At 36.9% G+C, this 25,008-nt stretch overlaps 2 protein-coding genes across 2 annotated transcripts in view; both read left to right on the top strand.

Moving 5' to 3' along the window:
• Positions 1-13,352: 13,352 nt before the first annotated feature.
• On the top strand, positions 13,353-14,666 carry LOC145254536 (uncharacterized). Its single transcript, XM_080113062.1, has one exon. It carries the CDS (start codon positions 13,353-13,355, stop codon positions 14,664-14,666), a length of 1,314 nt encoding a protein of 437 aa, XP_079969188.1.
• Positions 14,667-16,259: 1,593 nt separating this feature from the next.
• LOC145254535 (uncharacterized) overlaps positions 16,260-25,008 on the top strand; it is a 67,195-nt gene continuing 58,446 nt past the window's right edge. The window contains exon 1 of the mRNA XM_080113061.1: positions 16,260-17,595. Within this exon, the coding sequence (XP_079969187.1) occupies positions 16,260-17,595 (1,336 nt within the window). The remainder of the gene's footprint in view (positions 17,596-25,008) is intronic.

The raw sequence follows: 25,008 nt of genomic DNA, 5'->3' as shown, positions 1-25,008 counted from the left end.
CTTACTCCATGGAATTTCAAGGAAAGGCTTTTCTCCTTAGAGGAAAAAAGTTAGCAAAATGTTAATATAGATAAGTATTTTTGCTAGTTAGCTCAATTTTTGAAAACAGTCGAGAAAGAAAACTGAAAGAAAGTAAAAGTTTATAGAAATAAAATGAAAGAGGATACTCAGCAAAACGCAATATGATTGTAAATATTAGACTAGACACCCCAAACCTCTGCATGTTTAGAACGGCTTTCAGAATAGACACACCCAACCTACACGTGTTAAGAATAGCTTTCAGAATAGACACACCCAACCTACACGTGTTAAGAATAGCTTTCAGAATAGAGACCCCCTAATCCCTAAAAAGTACTTGTCTCTGCCAAATTTAAATAAGATTTTTGTAATCATCATCGTCGAAAACCTACAAAAGTTGTCATGTTAAAGAAAATTGTTAGTGCGAAATTAGTTTCTAAAGAAACATTATTGCCACAATTTAATTTGTTTGTTTACTGATTAAAATGCTATTTAGAACTGAAGTGTGGCTTACAGACAAAGCTTCTTGTAAAATATCATGGCACATACAAAAGTAACTTAGAAATTAAGTCGCTTTATATCTAACTCAAGTGGTCACAATTATAATTTCTTGACAGGTTGGTCGATAGATTATTATTTTTTTTTTTTAATTTTGATCTAGTTGGGGATAGGGCATTCTACCGAATACCAGACATTCACTCACTATCTTATACATTCCAACCGAGAGATCATTTTAAGATTCTAACTGTCTCTTTAAGTGCAATTGTTTGTATCTCTCTTTCACTTGGTTCACCAAGTATATTTGCCAGGTAGTTTTGGAAATCTTTTTTCATGAGTTTGGTTGCTGGAATAATGGAGATCCTCAAAGATCCCAGTTTTTTTTTTTTTGTGTCGTACATAAGGCCTTGATATTTTGTTATGTTTTCCTTTTCAGCTCTATTTAACCTAGCGTTTTTTAATGAGATATACCAGACAAAATATTTATATATAAAGATGTACACAATACGTATTATAATATTAATATCACCATGCATTTTGTGTGTAACATATCATAAATTTAAATCTAGGAAGAACATTCTGTAACGAGTGTATTCTCTTCGTCAATTTTAATTATCTTTCATCCATGTTTGCATAACAAACTTCATATTCATATAATTAACGTCTAAATTGATTAAGTTCAAAAATATGATAATGAGAAAAAGAAAACCGAAAACTTTCAATAAAGAATAAAAGTGGAATAAAATCATGTATAGAAAGCAGAAAGCAAAGACATAACCAAAGCTGTTGCAAAGAAGGTGGGTTCCTTCTACCGAGCTAGAAAAATCCCCACACCTGCCATTATCCTATATTTCTGCAAAGCCACCATTCGCCTATGCATGGATTATTGTATCTCGGCTAATGCATCAACCATTAGTCTCTTCCTCTTAGTCAGAATCTAAAAAAGAACATCTAACCTAATAGGCCCCACACTATCTCTAGGTTGTGACCTGCCTGAAGAAGGCCAAAGGTTACATTGATCGAAACGTCATGAAAATAACATTCAATATACGAACAGTAGTCTGAATTAGCCAAATTATAATGGTCTTAAAAATGTTTTCATTTTGTAGTTTCATTGCAATGCAAGAATTTTTGAATAATCTCTTTACATTGTAATATTATTCCTGTCAATTCTTATTAAACACCAGTGCTGATTTCACGTTTTTCTTAAAGAAAAGAATACAAACATTTTCGATACTTTGCATAGGATCGTTCTCATTAAATTCCAAAGATGTTGGTACAATAACCTAAATGTAGTTACAGGACAGACAAACAATTTCAGACTTTATATATATAGACTAGCAAAGGGTACCCGGCGTTGCCCGGGTGTTTGGAGGTCGGTGTGATTTGGTAAATCAAAACACCCGGGTGTTTGTGTTGGGGTAAGGGGTAAAATAAAAAAAAAAAGTTTTAGTAGGTAAGTATAAGGATCGAACCCGAACCCTTGAGGTGAAGTTGGAAATCAAAGTGTGAAAAAAATGTGATGTTAACCATTGGGCCACCGCAAAATGCAGGGTGACCTACAGAAAACAGGCCCCAGTTATAATTAGGTCCCGTTTCTTATTGTTTTGTCTGAATGAAATGAAACTTTGGTCATAATTAGTTTATTATATTCAAATCATCACATCAAAACACTAGGGTGTTTGGCCTTTTTTTTCTTTTTTTTTCCTTTTTTACATAGGCGTCACCACTTATTAAGGCCGATCGGCCACTCAAGGATAAGGGTTAAAGAGTGTAGAGTAGTCAAAAGAACAATATAGTAATCAATAGTAATGGAAGTTCGGTAAATTTGTTAACTTAAGTGGAACGGCTCATCAGAAACTTGTTCACGTTGGACTTGAAGACAACCATATTATAGACAGCTGGAAAGCAGGAAAACGGAAGACAATTCCACAGGCGTGCAGTTCTAAGAAAGAAGCTTTGATCATGGAATCTATGTTTAGGTTTAGGCACAGATAAAGAGTGGGGAAAATTATTGATAATGTTTTCAGCTAGTCTAGTGTTTCTTATGAAAGTTTGGCGAGGGGGGACCATAGATTGAAGCTCAGTCGAACACTTTCCATGAAAATAACGATAAAGCAGAGACAAACTCGCAACATCTCTTCTGTGAGATAGAGGTTGCCACGAAGAGAAAAGGACAACTCCCACCAGGCCACGAAATCTATTTTGAACCCTATCAAGGCAAGACAAGTCTTTTCTAGCAGCTCCTGCCCATATGTGGCAACAGTATTCCATCCTTGGACGTATCTGGCTCTTATATAGATAGAGAATTGCATCAGCAGTGAGATGTCTACTGGATCGATAGAAGGATCCGACCATTTTTCCAGCGGCCTTGGCAACAGATTTGATGTACGTATTCCATTTAAGATCAGGAGTAAAGGTCAAGCCCAGAAGCCTGTCAAAACTTGAGGCCTCCCCAAGACGAGAGCCATTCATTTTAATTGATGCCAGATGGGGATCAGAACGTTGATGATGTAAAGATAGAAGCTTGGTTTTAGATGCATTAAAAGTAACCAGCCACTCCTTTCCCCATTGTACAACGTGATCAAGATCAGAGGAGAGAGAATCGGAGAGAACTTGGTCGTTTACTGTCTTAGATGTGCTACCATAGATGGTAGTGTCGTCAGCAAAAATGTCTACGAATGATGTAAGGATGTAATTTGGAAGATCATTAATGTAGATCAGGAAAAGAGTTGGGCCCAGGATCGACCCCTGAGAGACTCCAGCATTTATACTGTGAGCTTCTGATTTTTGTCCATAGTCTTATGAACCTATCAGAGAGAAATGATTTAATAATTGAGAATACATTTCCAGCTATACCATAGCTGGAGATCTTGTGAAATAAACCTTTATGCCATACCCTATCAAAGGCCTTAGATATGTCAAGAGCAATTGCCCTAGAAAAGTTGCCTCCGTCGAGAGATTCGCTAATCCTATGAGATATAACTGTAAGCACATCTGCTGTAAATCTAGCAGAACGGAAACCATATTGTGTTACTAAGAAGGTTATTTTTGCTGAGATGGTTAATTACTTCTCTATTTAACAGATTCCAGCAACTTACTCATGACGCACAGGAGACTTATTGGCCTGTACTGAGAGGGGGATGAACGATCACCTGAATTCTTAAATACAGGGCATACTGATGAGATTTTCCAGGGTGAAATTCTCCTTAAGACAACGTTTAAACAGTTTTGTAAGTATGGGTGCTAGTTCTGGTTGAAGTTTTTTGAGTACTATAATTGGAATACCGTCAGGGCCGGTTGCTTTACTGGAATCAGGGTTTTTGATTAGCTTGGCAACATCACATAGAGATAGTGTGTTTTCTGATACAGGAGGAAATATTGGGGGTTGGCGCCCTTGGTCACAAAGGGTAGAATTGGCTGCAAAGTTCTTGGCAAAGAGTTTTGCTTTGTCTCATGCTGACGAGATTAACTCAGGTCCATTGATGATAGTTGGGATAGAGCACATGCTTCTGTTCAGGATTCGGTTTGCAATTTGCCAAAACTGGTGAGAACCAAGCCGCTGCTCAGCTACTTTGGACTTGATGAACTGAGCATACAACTCTCTTGCATTTTTTATTACTTTCTTACAATGGTTGCTGGCAGTCCTGTAAGCGGCTTTAGTTTCCATACATCTATTACATTGGAAGCAGTGGAAAAAGTGATTTCTGTGCGCAATAGCAGCAGCACATTCTGGAGAAAACCATGGCTGGCTGTTAGGTTTTTGCTGGAACTTTTTCGAGGGTATGAAATTGTCTATACCTACAATTAACTATTCTGTCAGATACTATAGACGACACATCCTTTTTAAACATGGAACGCAGAGGAAGATCCGATATAAATGTACGGAAACTATCCCACTCAGCCATAGTGTATCGATATACTGTACGATGGAGAGGTACGTCTGAGGACTTATTACATTTCATTTTTATCTTAATTGATACAACAGAGTGGTCGGAAGATCCAAGAGGAGACAGAACAGAAACTGAACAAGTTGTGAGAAAAAGGTCTAGGAGACTTGCATACTGGCCGTCATTGTCGGGTACACGGGTGGGTTTGTGAACAATCTGAGTGAGGTCATAAGCAATGGAGAAATCATGACAGAATCTCCCCTCATCATCGGTCTTGTTTGAGTGGGTCAACCATTCCACATTGTGAACATTGAAGTCTCCACATACGTGAATGTTAGCTGGAGGATATGCTAATAGAACTTGGTCACTTTTCTCAGATATGCTTTTAAAGATAGTAACTCCACTGTTATGGGGGTGATAGAGAGTAAATACAAATGCCGTAGTGTGAGCTAGTGCTACTCGGAAGCACATATAGGGTAAGTTAGGATCTTCTCTGGAGATGTCCCTACCACATGGACAGCCATCTTTTATATAGGCACATATTCCATGCCCATGGCGATCTTGGGGGTCAGATTTGGAAGTTAGTTTAGAGTATCCTTTAATTATGAACTCATTTAGGGAAATAGTCTGTCCAATTCCAGTTTCACTTAAAAATAAAAGCTCTGGTTTAGTCTCCTGTAATTGGGCTTCAACCTCTGGAAGGTTAGAACGTAGATCCCTGATGTTTTTTTCTCCGTTCTACAGCATATGTTCTAGATGGCCTTTTGTTTTGGGGGGTCACCCTGTACTAACAGAAACACGTTTGAATTTATTTAACTATTTATAATTGGCAGGTGCACGTTTTAATGACTTAAGAAGGTAAACTTTGACTGCGGGACAGTATTTTATTTACTGCGGGAAAGCTTTTTTTATTTTTATTTTCCAAGATATTGGGGGTGGGGGGCGGAAACCAACTCCCCATAACAAGGGGATTGTCCAAATTGAATAGCAATTGTCTGATATAAGGAAAATTTCCACATTGATCAAAGCTGATTGCTTTCGGACATTTCCGGCGATCGCAACCGGAAAAATATTTATTTAGCCTTTCGGACTCGGCCTTGGCATTATCTACTGCCAAGGCCTCATTTGGGTCTGAAAGCGCTTAGGCACCAGGGCTAGTAAGGGGAGGGTTGGGGAAAAAACGGGTCTTTGCTAAACTAAGCTAGACTTGTATAAAAACAAGTACTTTATTAGGTATAACTATACTAGAATCACTATTATACTACAACAACCGTCTACATTCTTACCAGGACCTACTTAAAACAACAGCTCCCCAGCTTACGGGATGGCAGGCGACATTCATTCTGATTGAAAAAAGAAAAAATGAAATATTTACAATGAACAAAACAAAAGTATATATGTACAAAACAAGGAAGGTTTTTAAAATATTTACAGTTAACCAAACAAAATTAAATATGTACAAAACAAGGAGTTTTTTTTTTTTTATATATATATGGGGGTGAGATGAAGAGGAAGGGGAGCAAACTAGAAAACACTCAAAAAGAAAGAAAAATAAAACAACTAAACAAAACGCCTATGAACGGCGGGTTAGTAAGGGGTCCCTCCCTACCTACTCGCTAATCATCAAATGGAGCACCCACTGTCTTCCAATCCCCTCCCCAAAGGAAGAGGTGAAAGCAAGCAGGTCGTTCCCTAATGGGGAGTGGGGGACCTAGGAGACAGCACTTCTGCGAAAATAACATAGGGTTGGGTTGTCAGGGATGAACGGTGTCTTCCAAGATATAATACGTAAGGGGCAAAGTAGACCGGGGACAAAGCAAACAGGTGGACTGGGCTTCTTTGGAAGCTCTCCTAGTGCCAATGAAAAATAAAGAGTCAGGAACAGGATCGACACACATACTTATCCTAGTCTAGGCCCTAATAAAGAAGGTGGTTACTTTGCCTAACTATACTCTACCCGAGAAGACTTTGTCTTGTCAAAGGGCTGGGTTCCGAAAAAGAGGCTCCAGCACCATTCGACCAATAACCACTAGGGCGGGAGTACGAGCTCAAACTTAGCGCCTCACCGGATGCACAAACTAGTGTTGTGCACCCATCTCCTATCAAAGTCTATGCGGTGCAATCTTTCCCAATCACATCTGATTTTCATTGTTAGTTGATGCTTAAAATAAACAACCAGATCGTGATCCGGAACAGATTGCCCCTCATAGACAATGTTCAGACGCGAAACCCTCGTCACTAACCTAGCTTTCTCCCTAGTAAATGGCAGGTCCACATTGTCGACAATGTATGTTAAATCAAGAGGCACTGATCGCTCGGGGTCGATACGAGCCATTACTTCTCCGACATACTCCCAGAGACTCCGAACTCTGCTGCAATGAAAGAACGCATGTTCTCTCGTCTCCTCCTCCTCTTCATCATTCTCCTTTTCCTCTGAACTTTGCTGAATCGGTGCTTTCCTAAGAAACGGGACAAGTGTCCAGGCTTCTGGCAGTGCCAGTAGTGTGGCCTTCTACCCTTCACGATGACTGCCATTTGCCAATCATCACACATGAGTTGGGTGGGGATTTCATAAATGCCCTTCCGATCAACATGCATGTTAACCTTGTAATCCCGGTCAGAATGTTCTTGGGGCCCTTCACTGGATACACTCCCTCAACATCTCCGTACTGGGCTAATGCGACCCCCAGTTGATCCTCCCCGATGTAGCTTGGGACTCCCAGCAAGGTTACGACTGTCCTCCTTTGTGACATATACTCGGGTCTGAAGTGAGATCCCCTTTTGCAAGTTTCTCCGCTTCCTCCTTGGATGGCAAAAGGAGATCCCACATGGCAGACACACAAACATACACACATACATACATCTATATATATAAAAGCAAAAATGTATGTATGTATGTGTGTATGTTTGTGTGTCTGCTAAAAACTTTCGACAGACACAACGAAAATTCACAAACTTGGTATCATATCGAAGACCCATCCTTCGCTTGGAAGATATCGAAAAATTGGCCAAAAACGTTCATTTTTTCACCCCGAAATCGATAATTTTCGATAGGGGGGAGGTTCAACAAAAACTGTCTTCTCGTGACGACGAGCGGTTCTACGCATGCGCCAGATGACGGCATGACCTGATTTACTTTAAATAGTTGAAAAACTGAACAAATTTCATGTACGTCGCGTTAGGTCAGTCGATTAGCACGTTGGTTCATTATCTAAACATTTTGGGTTCGAATCATGGTGCGAGATGTCTTTTTTTTATTTTTCGATTTTTTAAATTTAAATATTGAACCAGTGTTATTTAAGCCATTTTTCATGTAACGTTACTTTTTCTGTTTTTTTTTCTTCTTCGCTTATCCACCCCGACCACACACCCAAAAACACCTGGGTACCCACCGATTTTTTAAATTTTAATATCGAAACAGGCTTATTTAAGCCATTTTGCACGTGTTCGTTTTTCTGTTTTCATCGTTCGTTTGTCTTACGTTAGTTTTTTTTCGATGTTTTGATTACCCCCTCCCCCACTTAATTAAAACGTTGTTTTCTTTTTTATTTCCTTGTAACAAACCAACCTACGTCGTCGTCGTCGTCGTCGTCGTAACGCTCAACGGCTTCCACTCGCGCACCTGTCAATTTTGTTCTTATTTAAATAAATTCAAACATTTTCAGTAACTCATTCTGGCTGGCCGATTTTATTTTCAAACTTCGCCTCAGAGCTTCGGGTTTGATCCTACCCCCCCCCCTCGGTTTCTTCTTTATTTAACACCACACACACCTACAAACACCCGGGCAACGCCGGGTACCACCGCTAGTACATACATACATTTTCGCTTTTATATGTATAGATTATCACCATGGATTTGTTTTATTTTCCTATTTGTTGCTCCAAGAATCTCACGGTTTTCAGGTTTTGCTGAATCGATTTCGTTGATGTATATTGACTAAGTAGAAACTATAAAATTAGAGACAAAATGAAATTCTTATATAAAAAAAAAAATGGATCGAAAGTAGTTGAGGTTGACTTGAAGGCTTCCTTTTTATTGGCTACTATAGCGAGTTGTAGAGAAGCGCACCAATTCTTTCCTTAGATTTCTCCACTTACCCTTGATCTCTAGCATATAATGCTGAGTGTTTAGTAAGGAAGCATCAAATACTGCTTTTCGAGTGAAATCTTTTAAATAATAAATTCCAAAATAGAACATCTTTTCAGGTCTTGGAGTTTTTAGTCGCTGACTTAAGACTTTCATGATGTGTAATGACCACAAATCAGACAAAATAAAACTTATAAAAATCTTTCCAAAGCATGGAGTTATAATCTATAAGGCATTACCTATTTGTTTCCCCTCACGCTATACTTTAGTTCTGGGACTGAGTTATCTTTAAATAGAAATTCTGCTTTAATTGTTCTAATTATTAAAAATTTATAATTAGCTGAACTAAAAAAAACTTATCTGCCGAGGTTGCTCCAGTTCTGTCCAAACTTTACAATAAATGCCTTAACGAATGTTGTTTTCCCGACTGCTGGAAAACCGCCTCTGTGGTACCAGTCTTCAAGAATTCTGGTGAAAGAACTGACCCACTAAATTATCGCCACATTAGACTCCTCCCGCTTTTCGCCAAAATATTTGAGTCCTTAGTTAATCAAGCCCTAGTCCAGCACCTAACAGCTGCTAAACTCCTGACTGACAAACAATATGGATTCAGGCAAGCCCGTTCAACAGCAGATATCTTAACTGTGGTTTCTGAACGTATATACCGTTCATTGGATAAAACAGGGGAGGGTAGAGCGGTGGCCCTTGATATATCTAAGGCTTTTGACAGGGTATGGCACGATGATCTTCTAAGGAAAATTAGATCATATGGAATCACTGGAAGAATTCATAATGTAATTAAATCCTTCTTAAGTAATAGAAAAATCAAAGTTGTCCTCGACGGTCGTACATCCAAACAATATGACATAAATGCAGGAGTACCTCAGGGGTCTATCCTTGGACCTCTATTATTCCTGATATTCATAAATGACCTCCCTGATAAAATTGTTTCGGAGATGGGTATATTTGCCGATGACACCACTCTCTATAACAGATATGAGGGGAACACATATCCAAGGAAATGGCAGAAACACTAGAGGATGACCTCCAATCCGTAGTGGAATGGAGACAAAAATGGTTGGTCACATTCAATGCTGCTAAGACTAAGCTTGTTTCCTTCAATAACTACAAGAAACCTTCTCTACCACCAATAGCAATGGCCAAGAACACATTGCCTGAAAGTACTTCTTTTAAACTCCTCGGCCTAACGTTTACAGGGAATATGAACTGGAATAGATACATTGAAAGCATTGCCAAGGCTGCTGCAAGGAAGGTTGGCTCCCTCTACCGTGCTAGAAAACTACTTACGCCTGACAGTATCCTATACCTCTATAAGGCAACCATTCGCCCATGTATGGAGTACTGTTGTCACATCTGGGCTGGTGCATCTGCTGCTTGTCTCTCGCTCCTGGACAGGGTTCAAAAGAGAGTCGCCAACCTGATAGGTCCTGAACTGTCATCTAGGCTTCAACCTCTGTCCCATCGATGAGATGTTGCATCCCTCTGCCTGTTCTACAAGTACTTTAATGATGAATACTCTGACGAACTGCAAACACTTGTACCTCCCCCACGTAACTACCTCCGACAAACCCGACAAGCTACTAAGTCTCATCCCTTTACAGTAGAGATCCCTAGGTGCAAGAAAGCCTTTTACTCCAATAGTTTCTTCTCCAGAACTGCGGGTCTTTGGAACTCCCTTCCGGGATTCTGCTTTCCCAACTGCAATGATATGCAGAAGTTCAAGTGTAATGTTAACAAACATCTTTCTACTCATGGATATTTTAAGATGTGTCCAAGCATTTTTATAGTCAGTCCATTGATCTGTCACACCTTTTTTTTTTACTGATGAGTTCCCATTTATCAAAGTCCAAAAGCCACTCATGGATAAAAATTAAGGACATTCTTCATGAAGAATATTATGAGAGGATTGAAAATGAAGAATGAAAAGAATAAACTTTGAATACTGATGAGGGCGGTTTATGAATGCTAATTTGTTGTCATTGGATTTGAAAATGACCATGTTGTGGTCTCTAGCGAAGCATGCCAATCAAAATGTGTGTCATAGATGGAAAGTTTTTTTTAAAAAAATTTGTTTGTAAAAATTCTATTTTATGTTAGGAATAGGAAGGAATAATAGAAAGAGTTTTGCAGTTGTGGCAGCAAAACACATTCTTGTTTAAATGAAAATGTATTTTCATCATTTAATGCACATGGTGTAGGTGGAAAACATGCTCTTGTTTGGAATGCCCTAATAATTTGTAATCTACTGACGTCTTGATATGCACTTGTCTGTTTATTTCTATACAATGCAGTATTAACATCACTTATTAAAATATCGGTTTTCTATTCTACATCTACAAAATCTGTTTCCACTGTTGTTTAGTATTATCAGACTGGGTTCATATTACAGGAGAGATCCGTAACTATAAAAATTTATTTTCATTAATAAATGCTCGCTGTACCCCAAATTCAAAATAAACCAACAAACTAATCCTGCTATAGGCTGACATTTACAGAACAACCCAGATGTACTCAAGCTATTGACAAAAATTTGTAGAACTCTTCCTCCACCTCCTCCTCCTTCTTCTACTACTACTCCTACTACTACTACTACTACTGTGACGATGACAACGATGCTAGAAAAACGATCTCTGATGGTCATTTTTTAAATACTTACTACTGAGTGGTCAATAAAAATAGTCAATCTTGATTAGCTGCCTAACCAATCCAAAAGAGTTGTTGTAGAAGTTGAATAGCTATTTACATTGATTATATGAGTGAAAACCTAAATGCTGTCGCCAACGAGAACCAGTGAGAGATCCAACTTGCCACAGAAACGCATTGGTAACACAGTGGTACTATCTGCTAACCATACACTTGACAGGCAAATAAACTTAGTTACTGGCATCTCATTAAAAAATGCAAGTCATAGTCATGGAATATCATGAAACCACTCACAAAAAGTTTACACATATACGAACATATAAATTAGCTTAAAAGAAAGATTCATTCTTTCTCTAAATGCTCACAGAGACATTGAAAACTATTAGATAGAGCTAAATCAATGCAGTGAGAGAATGGTTGTTTGGTTGTTTCATTTTTGCCATATCAACTATTTTGGGGTTATTTAATACCAAATCTAGTAAATCTGAAAAAGTTTACTTTATCTTCAAATATTTATTCATAGTGTTTGGTTTGGTTGTTTTCTAGAGGAAAATTGTTGCTTTTAGTTTTGACTTTGCAAATGGATAGGAAAAAAAAAACTCAATGTTTGGTGCATTTTAGAAGTCAGTATCTTCGGTCAATGATCTGATAACACTAGGACAAAGTGGGAAAATGCATAGATAGCTGAGAGATGGCTGACTAATTTGATTAATTTAAATTACAGCTAATTAAAAAAATTAAAACGGAATTTTTTAAACATAACTCCAAACTATTTTATGCATTTTTAGATATATAATAAAAAAATCTTAGGGAAACAAAATTTTATTAACTCACATTTGGTATAATAATAGATTCTAAAATTCTTATGTATTGCGAAAAAAAGGATTAATGATTGCTCAAGAAGAGAAGGATCGGCGTGCACTTACCTTGAATACTAACCAAGAATTATTGTTGTTATTCACCCTTTTAAAGTTTTATTTTGTGCTCCGGATCACGTGATAGTTAATCATCTGATCCTTCCATTATGTAAGAGGGGAGATTCCCTTGTCTTTTTTCTCTTTTTCTTCACCACAAATTGATTCAGTTGCCGGTGATTGAAAGTAAATCTTTTCCACTTTCGTCTGGCAAAGATACTACAAGACGGTTACGTCGCGGAAGGGGGCAATTCTTTCGCAATCTAAGATAAGTGCATTGCTCCCTTCTCGATCTGAGCGGTCATTGATTCTTTGCTGGAAATTAATTTTTTCACATATTTGCGAAAGAACCCCATACTAACATGGATGTGAGTCAACCAGATTTAAGGAAGAGAATTTCTCTTCTTTGGACTAAAATCCGAACGATTCTGGAGATGCCAATCTGGAGGACGAACTCTCTGTTAAATCCTTCTCTGCACTGCAGAAATAGGTGGAGGAATATTTGACTGAAGTACACATATGTGTTAGTAAAATCTAACTTCAATCTTCTGAGGAAGAGGATTGGATTCAAATTAAGAGGGAGTCTCTTGCACACACCCTGAGATTGGCCATGGACTCTCTGAGTCTTCCATGTTCCCCAGAAGTTGGAAGAGTTGGGGCCTCATTTACTGTAAAACCACCTCAAATTCAGATCACGGGACCCACCTTCGATGGATTGGACATGCAATCTAACCCTATGAGCTTCAAGGATTTCTTGTCGCGTTTTGAGAATTGTGTAGCTGGCATGGCCAATGATGCCGAAAGACTGAATTTTTTGAAGTGTTCACTGTCTGGCCAACCCCTGTTGTTGATTAATCATCTTTCCATCAGCAACAGAAATTATAAGGTGGCTCTTTCGGTCCTGAAGAGCGAGTACTTCGATGAAGATGAAATAATAGATAACATCTTCCAAGACATTAGATTTTTCCTGTAAACAGGACAGATCCGTTACTGCCCTGGCTAACTACATATCCAAAGTAGCCTCCCTATTGGCTGAGTTGGAGGGCTCCTTCGACTGTTCGTTTTCAAACGACCTTTCTTCTGGGGATCGGCTTATGGCCAAGATTCTCTTTGCAAAATTCCCCAAGGAGGTCAAGGGGGAGTTGATCTTAATTTCGGGTAGGAGAATCCCCACCTTGTCATCAATTCTGAGAGATACTAAGGAAGCGGTTAAACGTCTCCTTATTAAGGGGGATAAGATCCCTGGGTCGGCTTGTAACACTATGCGGGGGGCCTTAGGGAATGTACCTTCAGGACCTAGATCCGGTACTTCACGGAGAGATTCCTCTATTTCAGTCCAACTCAGCCTATAGCATTCATGGTGGAAAATTCTTGAGCCTTCCCCCTGTTCTGTGTGTTACCTTTGGTAGGGGTGACAAAAGTGTTTCCATCAACTGTTTATTGGACACAGGCAGTGGACGGACTTATTTGTCCAGTAAGGTCTTGGACCCCCTCGGTCACTTGGAGTCCATTGGACATGATTGTGAAATCAGGCTGACTACCATCCTTGGCAATTGCGACAGGCGTTTTAAGGAGGTAGCATTGGAGGCTAGCATTGGATCCTGTTGTCCATTTTCCCTGACGGTGTTGGTACACGAAAATATTAATATTTCGGTACACATTGAGAATCTGGATTTTATTTTGGATGAATTTGAACGCCTCAAATGTCCCTTAGCCGCCAGATTTGACAGAGGCACAAATTTTATTCCAATTCATGGAATAATTGGGCTGGATGTCATTCAACATTTAGGGAGCCTTCAATTGGTTCCTTGTTTGCTTGGACAGGCATTTTTGACACCAATAGGACTCGTCCCCTTCGGTGAGGTGAAGCAGTTTTTACATACTGACCATTCTGTGGACAAGAACTCAGAATGCCTTACCTTCAATGCTGTACTTGCGTCGACTGCTGAGGTCAACCCATCTCACCTATGTTTTGTGCTGGAGTCTCAAAGTGATTTCTTTCCTGAAATTGATGTACAAAGGGGTTTGGAGAGGATGTTCAGTGTGGAGTCACTAGGTATTCAAGAACAGGAACTGTCTAATTATGATGAACAGAAGATTGCTCTCTTTCGACAGTCTATTTCATTTAAGGATAACAAATATTACATTCAGTTGCCATGGGAGGACGATAAGATCTCTTGTGTTCCTTCCAACCATGCAGTGGCTCTGCGAATATTGGAACGTGTCGTGCAGAGATTGGAGAAGAGGCAACTTTATCATGAATATTTGAAGGTTTTCCATCAGCAGGAACGGGATGGAATTATAGAGGAGATCTTCGTGCCTCCTCAACGGTTCGGAGAGTTTGTCTGGATTCCGCACAGGCCTGTCCTGAAATCGGACCCTACCTCCACTACTAAGATTCGGCCAGTGCTCAACTGCAGCCTCAAAGTTGGTGACTCTCCTTCCCTTAACGAGGCTACCTACCAGGGAATAAATCTTACTAGTGACCTACTAAATTTGTTACTTACCTTTCGTGCTAATAAGCACGTCGTGTTAGCAGATATTAATTCTAATAATTCAGATAATAATATTCTTAATGATCCATCTGAAGCTTGAATCGGACAGGAATAAGTTCTGTTTTTTCCTAAAAGAAGGAGGTCGACTATGCTGCTTCAGATACAACACAATTATTTTTGGGTATGCCGCTAGTCCATTTATATTAAATTATGTCCTTAAATACCATGCAGCGCAGTTTCCCATGGATAATTGTAGATTCATGATGGAGAATCGGTTTTACGTGGATAATTTGGTTATGTCGCACGATGATCCCGATGAACTGTGCCGGTTATATACACTCACCCGGGAACGATTGCGTCAGGGAGGATTCGAACTGCAGTCCTGTAATTCTAACCATGTGGCGATTCAAAACAAAATGCAGGAGCATGGTTCCCTGAGTGACCATGGCAACAAATGGGAGAAGGTGCTCGGATATAGATTCTGTCCTCTTTCAGACACTTTTTGTGTAGCAGCTGTTAAGTGCGACTCTAGTGCCTTTACAAAGAGACGGATCCTCAGCGAGACAGCTAGAGTCTATGACCCGTTATCATTGTGCCTACTGGTTTCGTTACGTGGCCGTATTTTGTTGAGTGAACTTTGGAAGAAGGGATTGGGATGGGATGTAACGGTCCCACCGGAATACTTGTCCTTATGGAGGAAGCTTTCCCTTGATCTCTCTGAGCTGGAGACCGTCTCCTTCCCCAGAAGAGCACTCAGTGAGAATGAGGCTGGCAAATTTTTTTCTTTTCTGCGATGTATCTCCAGAGGCATATGGCTTCGCAGCATATGTAGTGCAAAATTGCCAATCTGGTCTGGTGTTTGCAAAAGCTAGGGTGGCTCCCTTGAAAAAGAAAACTCTACCCACCTTGGAACTTATGGCCGTGTTTTTGGCTCTCCGGTGCCTGCCTACTTTGTTGAGGAATTTTGGAGGGTTCTCTCCCTCTGAGATTCATGTAGCCACAGATTCGCAGGTGGTCCTCTCTTGACTGATTTCCAGAACAATTGTAAGCAGAAACCTCTTTGCCCGGAATAGACTGAAGGACATCCAACAGATGAGTGCTGAGTTGGAAGCCACACTAGGTTTCTCGCCCTCATTTCGTTATGTCTCAACAACTGAGAATCCTGCCGATTTGATCACTAGGGGGTTAACTTTGAAAAGGTTCAAGGCTTGCCTTCAATTCTGGTGTACTGGTCCGGATTGGTTAAGTAGTGGGATCAGTCCACAGGCTGCACAGCAGTTGCCATGCCTCAGCCAGCACAGCCAAGTGGTGGCCCGTTCTTCTTGGAATGCTGCCATCCTACAGGGAGAGGAACCACCTACAGTTCTTCCTCTCGAAAGATTTTCTTCCTTTACCAAGCTATTGAGATTGACTTCCTTGGTCCTCAGATTCATCCATCGGCTGCGTCGGTTAGAAGTTGACACAGAAAGGCTTGAAAACGATGCAGCGCCAGAGATATGCTGAGGAACTAGCATTCCTGCGGGATTCCTCAGGTAGGACAGTTCCGGGTTTGGTGCGTGATCTCGACCTGTTCATTGATGGTGAGGGTCTTATCAGATCAGGTGGCAGAATTGCAAGGTCTCTCCATTTCGACCCGGTAGTTAAACACCCTGTTCTGTTAGCAAAAGATCACCCAGTAACTCGGCTTATAATAATGGATGCGCATACAAGGTGTTACTGGGTGCCCAAGGGGAGACAAGCAGTGAAAACAGTCCTGGCTTCATGTGCACTGTGCCACAAGTACAATGCCAGACAAGTATTGCCCCCCAATGTGGCCAGCTTGCCTGCTTCACGTGTTGAACTGGAGGTTCCCTTCAAACACACGGGAGTAGATTTTATGGGCCACCTTTGGGTTAAGGAAGGGGCTAAGGTGGTGAAGATGTATCTACTCATACTCATCTTCACCTGTCTCAGTATCAGGGCTGTACATGTTGAGGTGGTACCAGACATGAGCGTGTTGTCCTTTTTGCAGGCTCTGGTACGTTTTACAAAGATCCATGGTGTTCCAACAGTCATTTACTGTGACAATGCTAAGACCTTCATAGGAGGTGGGCGGTTATTTAAGAGGTTGATGTTGAGCCATGATTATCAACAGAAGTTTGGCTCGTGTCTGATTAAATTCTGTCCTATCCCTCTATTTTCGCCTTGGGTAGGAGGGGTCTGGGAGAGGAGTATTCAGACAATTAAAAATTGTCTGCATAAGGTAGTTGGTAGAGGTGAGATAGATTATTTCACGTTACTAACCATAGTATCGGATATACAAAGGGCAATTAACAACCGCCCTCTAACTTATCGAGAATCCGCGGAGACTGAGCTGGAGGCAGTAACTCCAAACATGTTTCTGAGGCCCAATAAGAGTCCTGGACTACTTTTGAGTTTAAATGAGGAAGATTTTTCTTCCCACCTCCCTTCAAGTCGAGAGAAGCTTCTCAGGACCATGCAGGTACGAAACCAGTGTCTGGAGAAGTTCAGAGCACTATGGTATGATGAATACCTCTTAAGTCTCAGAGAGAAGCCCCTGGGCCATTCAAGGGTGCCTTTCCAAAACAGGCTTAAGGTCGGAGATGTCGTTTTAGTTAAAAGTTCTCTTAAACCAAGACCCTTTTGGGTTCTCGGTATTATATTGGAAATGTTTTATGGTGAGGATGGTGTAGTAAGGTCTGCAAAGGTAAGGCAGGAGGGCAATGCAGCACACATTCACTCATTGAAGAACCTCTTTCCACTTGAGCTCTCTTTAAACAGCGAGATTCAGGATCAGTCCATCCCTGCATCGGTCGATGGTGCAGTTTCCCTTCAATCGACTCCTTCCCAGGAAGAAGAGGTGATTTGGCTTTGTCGTGTGTGCAGTTCCCCGCAAGGTGATCAGGATATGATCTGTTGTGACAGCTGTGATGACTGGTGTCACTTCAGGTGTGTGGGAATTGTTTCTCCACCTCCGGAAAGGCAGAAGTGGTATTGTACGGATTGTGCACCTAAGAGACGACGACGAGGTAAGCCTAGCCTCCTCCCAGAATAGTTAGGGACTCCAAAAAAAAGATATAAAACAAAAAAATACTAATACGTTAACTATATTAAGTAATTGCATGGCTTTATATCCTTTGTTTTTCCACGCATTTTCTTTTTTTTTCTTTCTTGGGGATCGCGTGAAAAAAAGGATTAATGATTGCTCAAGAAGAGAAGGATCGGCGTGCACTTACCTTGAATACTAACCAAGAAGAATTGTTGTTATTCACCCTTTTAAAGTTTTATTTTGTGCTCCAGATCACGTGATAGTTAATCATCTGATCCTTCCATTATATAAGAGGGGAGATTCCCTTGTCTTTTTTCTCTTTTTCTTCACCACAATTTGATTCAGTTGCCGGCGATTGAAAGTAAATCTTTTCCACTTTCGTCTGGCGAAGATACTACAAGACGCTTACGTCGCGGAAGGGGGCAATTCTTTCGCAATCTAAAGTAAGTGCATTGCTCCCTTCTCAATCTGAGCGGTCATTGATTTTCTGGAAATTAATTTCTTCACAGTATTTATTATAGAAATTAATTTTTTCACAGTATTTATTATAGAAATTAATTTTTTCACAGTGTTTATTATAGAAATTAATTTTTTCACAGTGTTTATTATAGAAATTAATTTTTTCACAGTGTTTATTATAGAAATTAATTTTTTCACAGTATTTATTATAGAAATTAATTTTTTCACAGTGTTTATTATAGAAATTAATTTTTTCACAGTATTTATCATAGAAATTAATTTTTTCACATATTTATTATAGAAATTAATTTTTTCACAGTGTTTATTATAGAAATTAATTTTTTCACAGTATTTATTATAGAAGTTAATTTATTTTCACAGTATTTATTATAGAAGTTAATTTATTTTCACAGTATTTATTATAGAAATTAATTTATTTTCACAGTATTTATTATAGAAATTAATTTTTTCACAGTATTTATTATAGAAATTAATTTTTTCACAGTATTTATTATAGAAATTAATATTTTCACATATTTATTATAGAAATTAATTTTTTCACATATTTATTATAGAAATTAATTTTTTCACATATTTATTATAGAAATTAATTTTTTCAAAGTATTTATTATAGAAATTAATTTATTTTCACAGTATTTATTTTAGAAATTAATTTTTTCACAGTATTTATTATAGAAATTAATTTATTTTCACAGTATTTATTATAGAAATTAATTTATTTTCACAGTATTTATTATAGAAATTAATTTATTTTCACAGTATTTATTATAGAAATTAATTTTTTCACATATTTATTATAGAAATTAATTTTTTCACATATTTATTATAGAAATTAATTTTTTCACATATTTATTATAGAAATTAATTTTTTCACAGTATTTATTATAGAAATTAATTTTTTCACAGTATTTATTATAGAAATTAATTTTTTCACAGTATTTATTATAGAAATTAATTTATTTTCACAGTATTTATTATAGAAATTAATTTTTTCACATTATTTATTATAGAAATTAATTTTTTCAAAGTATTTATTATAGAAATTAATTTTTTCACAGTATTTATTATAGAAATTAATTTTTTCACAGTATTTATTATAGAAATTAATTTTTTCACATATTTATTATAGAAATTAATGATAGTGTACAACAAAATACTTCTTCTCTAATTGTATGGAATATATTTTTTAAATAATCTTAATGATCAAGGTCTCCTTTTTTTCCTAAAATATTTTAAAAGTTTAAAATATTTTGTCATTGGCCAAAGTGAAAATTTTGGCACCAAATAACACGAGTAAATTAATACTGTTTCTCATAGAACATCTGTGATTGAAATGTCGGCCAACTTTTTTGTCTCCTGTTCATGTCAGACGCAGTAATTTTCTTGGATTGCTGTAATTAACGAATGTAATCTATCATCTTTAGCTCTCATGCCTGTTATGCAACGTAAAAGTCAGGTGAAACATTAGCACCGAATTTTCAGACTAAAATGAAGGCTGTCAAAGTTTATTTTCAACTTCTGTTTCAATAGTTTCAATTCATTAGAAATAGAATATTGAGACAAAAAACAGCAACATTTACATGCCATGTTATTATGTATTTTTAACCATCTCTTTATTTGATCAATAATTCAATTTCAACTTTTAATGAAAAAGTAAAAATTAACACACACACACACACACATACACACACACACACACACACACACACACACACACACATAATAAAACTGAACGGCTGTGTGTGTGTACACGAAAAGGCTCCTATATGGTTTACTATAGGTTGGCACAAAAACAATATCGTTTTCTCACATATGCTATATTTATATATGATTTCTGAATTAATTCATTGATATATATAGCCATGGTATGCATCATTTTGAAGCGCGTTTTTCATTATCGAATCGTGTTATTCGTTACCCTTGTTTTGTGACTCTTCAGACAATTTCAAACATTATATCATTCAAAAATAGTCAAAAATAGCCACACTTCAGACGGAAAAATACACTTAATACATATATGAACAATCTTCTAATCTCTATTTAAGAGAGTAAGCAGTTGGGCCTATCTTCACCCAACTCTTCCATGTTGTTTAATTATTTTCCGTTAGTCATGGAATTTATAAATCGCCCCATTTCCCTATTTCTACTTTTTTAATTATATTTTAATCAATTACGTATCTTAATATTATAGAAAACCTCTGTGTGTTTTTATTTAAATGATTATTTTTCTTCTCCACATTATTTGTTTTATTTTCTAAATACTACACTGAACCCTCAAATTCTAGTTTATATTTATATGTCCCAACCATATCGTCTTCAATCTACGATAGTTTCGTATCAGTCTTGTTTACAACTACGATCTCATAATTGACTTTGCTTGATATTTTATTTCTTAAGGAATTGTAATTAAAGTGTTAACTTAAAAAATTATAAATTAAAATTTGTCTTCAACTGATTACGTCATTAATTTGAATTTAAAATTTTTATTGTTTAAATTTTTATTCATATTCGAACTGCAGTCCTGTAATTCTAACCACTATTCAATTCAAAGAGTATTATATACATAACTGTGCTAATAAGAAAACGCACATCGTCAGCATACTTCCCCCAAAGCAATACAATAACTTGGACATTTCTCCAATGTGCAAGAATATCACAAACATTTAAAAAACCCACACATATAGCAAAGTTATTTACTTTTATGTTAAGTCTCCTCTTCAGTAACATTCTTAAAATCTCCACGTTGTAAGGTTGATAACCATGTTTATTAAATTTCTATCAATTTGCTAATTTCTCTAAGTTTTTTAGGCATTCATATTTTAATATTTTGACTTTAGTTTTTATTAATCACCCTCGTTTAATTTTAAACTTATAATTCTCACATAAACTTCTTTATACCAATCTCAGTGTAATTTCGCATTTATTTTTAACTTTATACTTTGATTAAATTTATTTTACTCCAACTTAGCCTGCTTGTCTCAATATTTTGCATTTTAGAGTTTTTCTATTCTTATGCAGTTGAAATTACTCGGGTGTAATTTTATTATCCATAACGATCATTAATACCAAAACTACTTCTATTTCTTCTATTTAGGTTATAATTATTTTATTTCCTGTTAAGCTGAAGATTTATTTATTGCATCATTTTAAAATCTTAGTATTAAATTTAAGCATTCTCGTTACACACTTACATTTCACCCTTAATATATTGTGTAAATTTTCCTTTCTAAATTTATTTTAATCAGGTTTTAAGCGTGATAAGAGGAATTTATTTTTATGAAGACAGCTTTGTATAGCATCAAACCTTTTGTTTAAGATTTCCTCCTTAGAATTCACTATGTGGTATGCTTCAAGTAAACACAGATTACATCTTTTTGATTTACTCAGCTTATACTTTCTAGCCTTTTCTATTATTGACCATCTTAATTCAAACTCTTTTTTTATTTTTATGTAGTTCCTTAACCCAATCACCTAATACAGTATTGTTCCTCTTCTTATTTTTAATACTCGTTTTTGTTTTATCCTCATTTCTTTCATTATCTACATCCCTATTTCGTTTATCCTCAGGTTCAATTATATATATATATATATATATATATATATATATATATATATATATATATATATATATATATATATATATATGACTGAATAACAGATTCCTTTTGGTATCTTTATCTCTGCATGCTGACTTTTCAGTGTTTCAGTGAAACTGAAAGTATCAAACTTATGTGCATTTTAAAATAAAAGCATATGCTCTTATACACATCATTGAGCACTCTGGCTATTTCTTCTGTACTAAAAATACAAGGTCACACCATATATATATACGCTTGTAAGAATACGCCAAGATTGTCTCTTATCTCCTCCTAATGGGAAAAACTGATTGAATAACACTTTTCATGAAAATCCATCTGAAATGGCCAAAGAATTGCTGGATTAAATGGATCAAAAAGACGTTGTGAACCATTTTCATTCAATCAACAATAGTTCAAAAATGTTCACGAACTATTCCTAAACCGAATATTTATTTTTTGTCGACAATAGCTCACTACAATCATCATGAAAGCCATCTCGAACTTCCTCACACCCCAAAACATCACTAATATCAAATCCTGGTTCAGACTAAATTGCATCCATATTTTCCCAATAGCCCCAATTCGGGAATTACTACTGGGACATTACACTCAAAGAATTGCACAGAGGTGTGCTTGTTAACAGACTTTAGCATAACAGATAGCATACTTCAGGTTTAAAAAGATTTGTAGCGAAGATTACTGGAAACTGATTCTAGCACCAATGATGCTGAGTTATGAACTGGTGGAGAGAAATGAGCACTAGAATCATTTTGAAAATTTCTTTTAGAAAGTTAGGATGTTAGAACAATTAAGTCTGAAAACCTTTTCGAATGTTTCTGTAAGGATGTTAGAACAATTAAGTCTGAAAACCTTTTCGAATGTTTCTGTAAGGATGTTAGAACAGTTAATAATGGCGAATTACAACAATATCCCCCACCCCATTTTTTCCACTAACACAAATTTGGCCTATGAAAGGCTCATTATATTCCCTGGAAAGAGTAATTATAGTCAGACAACTATATGTGAAGAATTATAAGAGTCACTCCACATCAAGATGTTACTTGCACACTGGCAAATGCCAGACATTAAGTAAATGCAAGCACATTCACCAGGCATCAGCACAATACAAAATGTCCTATAAAATCGCTTTCCTCATAATTTAGGGTTAGGGTTCTGGACATACTGTGTCTGAGAAAAATATTGTGCAATGTAGAACCACTATTCAATTCAAAGAGTATTATATGCATAACTGTGCTAATAAGAAAACGCACATCGTCAGCATACTTCCCCCAAAGCAATGGACAAATAAAACTGACCAAGAAAACAGCTAAGAAATACTAGTAGACAGTACTGATAGCTATAATCACCTCTGTCATGACAGCACATTCTTATTGATACAATAACTTGGACATTTCTCCAATGCGCAAGAATATCACAAACATCTAAAAAACCCACACATATAGCAAAGTTTTTTACTTCTTTCCCACCGCAGGAAGATGACACAAGGTCGCAAGTTGCAGACGGTCAAATCAATGTCCCTAAAAAAGAAACACTCTGGCCTAGAAATAATTGTCTAGACAGTCCCGTCGGCATTTCTCAGTCAGAGCGCCTTAAGCTGTAAACAATGAACTTATCCCCCCAAAAGTTGGTTGTCAAGGTCTAGCAAGGTGGACCTCCTAGGTGCTACCCAGGCAGTATACCTCGGTTCGACAGATAATAAGTTATGTAAATGGCCCACCATTTGTCAGGATTTTTGAGAACGAATTTTTGACTGGTATTTCTACCCAAGTTTCCACACAACCGAAGCAGTGGAGAGACCACTCTTGCTCAATAAAGATAATGAGGAGGGTAATTTGCTTCCATGCTCAAGAATTTCTCAACAATTGACCACATCACATTGCAGTGCCAAGGGTCCACAAGGATTTATGCATCAAGGGATCAACACTGGTAAACTTCCAACAACATTCGATTAACTTATCCATAGTCAACAGATATATATGAAGATGACCTCTGTAAGTCAATATTAACTTTAATCTTAGTATTAAGCCAAATCTTTCAAAACGAGAATCATCACTCTGCCCCATTACAGAGACAACCCATAAACAAAACAAAAAAAGTACCCTTGAACTATAAGTAAACAAAATACTTATGATAAGAATGCAATCTCAAGTAATGATAAAGAAAAACATAAAAGAGCTTTTTCGTTTTACAATGATAGAACATAAGACATACTCGTGACCCGTTGGGTCACAACCATCACAATTATTTGTTCGATTGATTTCATTTGAAAATTTAGAAAATGTATCTGTTGACTTCATTTATCTGTTAAAAAATGTTCTATGCATGACTAAGAATAAGTCTGTTTACTTCTATCTTATCCTTATTATTACTAATAGTATTATATTATATAGAAGTATTATTATTCTTTGTTATTTTTATATAGAAGCAAATAAACTTACTCATATAATATAAATATGTAGGTACTTGACGCAGGCATATGTATGTAAATTAGTTGAAACGATAGAATCACTATTTCTCTAAATATTATCACTCTAATCTTAGGATAAAAGGTCCCATGGTTAAAGTTCAGGTGATTAGGGAGGTTGTTACAGTTGAAAAATGTTCTTTCTCTCCATGCTTCTGTTACTTCTGGTCGGATTTTTCTGAAAGGCTTCTCAGCTTTGCCAGTCTTTATGAGTTTCATACTTTTAAAATTTCATGGTTCCCTTATGCTTTGAGAAAAAAATGTCACATGCACTGCAAGATGGTTGTTCCAACCTGACAATGGTTATTTCTCTTTTGATAATAGTTTACACAGCAGCACATAGACCAAATGAGTCGTTCGTTTGTGAAGGTGAAAAATATAAAATTCAAGATGGCTGCCATAATTAAGGTTCACAGGAAAAATATAAACTATTTTGCAAAAGTGGCAGTCACGTAATTATGGGCTACATTATTTAATAATACCCCTAAAAGTATTACATGTTTAATATATGAGTTATATTATGGATAAAAAAAAATTCAACATTATTTTACTGTGCATTGAATGGGGATTAAGAATTTTTTATTTTTCACAAAAATAGTGAAATAGTAAAAGTATTTGGTAAAATTTCAGATTTACAAATCCGTGATGTTTCGTGTGATTTTATTTAAATAATCAAAGCAAAGGATACTTGATGATGTCTTACAACTGAAAAACTAAGTAAATAATTAAAACTAAGAGTTTAGTTTACGAAGTAAATCTAATTTATAAAACTACTATGTTTATCTGTCTGTCTTCATACTTTCAAACTCTATCTCTACCGAAACTAAAAGTCGCAGGGCAGCGCTAGGGG

Source organism: Euprymna scolopes, chromosome 30 (assembly GCF_053919585.1).
Source record: "Euprymna scolopes isolate OS-2025 chromosome 30, ASM5391958v1, whole genome shotgun sequence".
Lineage (NCBI taxonomy): Eukaryota > Metazoa > Mollusca > Cephalopoda > Sepiida > Sepiolidae > Euprymna > Euprymna scolopes.
Note: the sequence above shows the minus strand (reverse complement) of the source record. Positions and strands in the feature narration are given on the sequence as shown.

Coding starts and splice junctions, on each gene's coding strand:
- LOC145254536 (XM_080113062.1), top strand. CDS start 13,353: ATGTACCTTCAGGACCTAGATCCGGTACTTCACGGAGAGATTCCTCTA.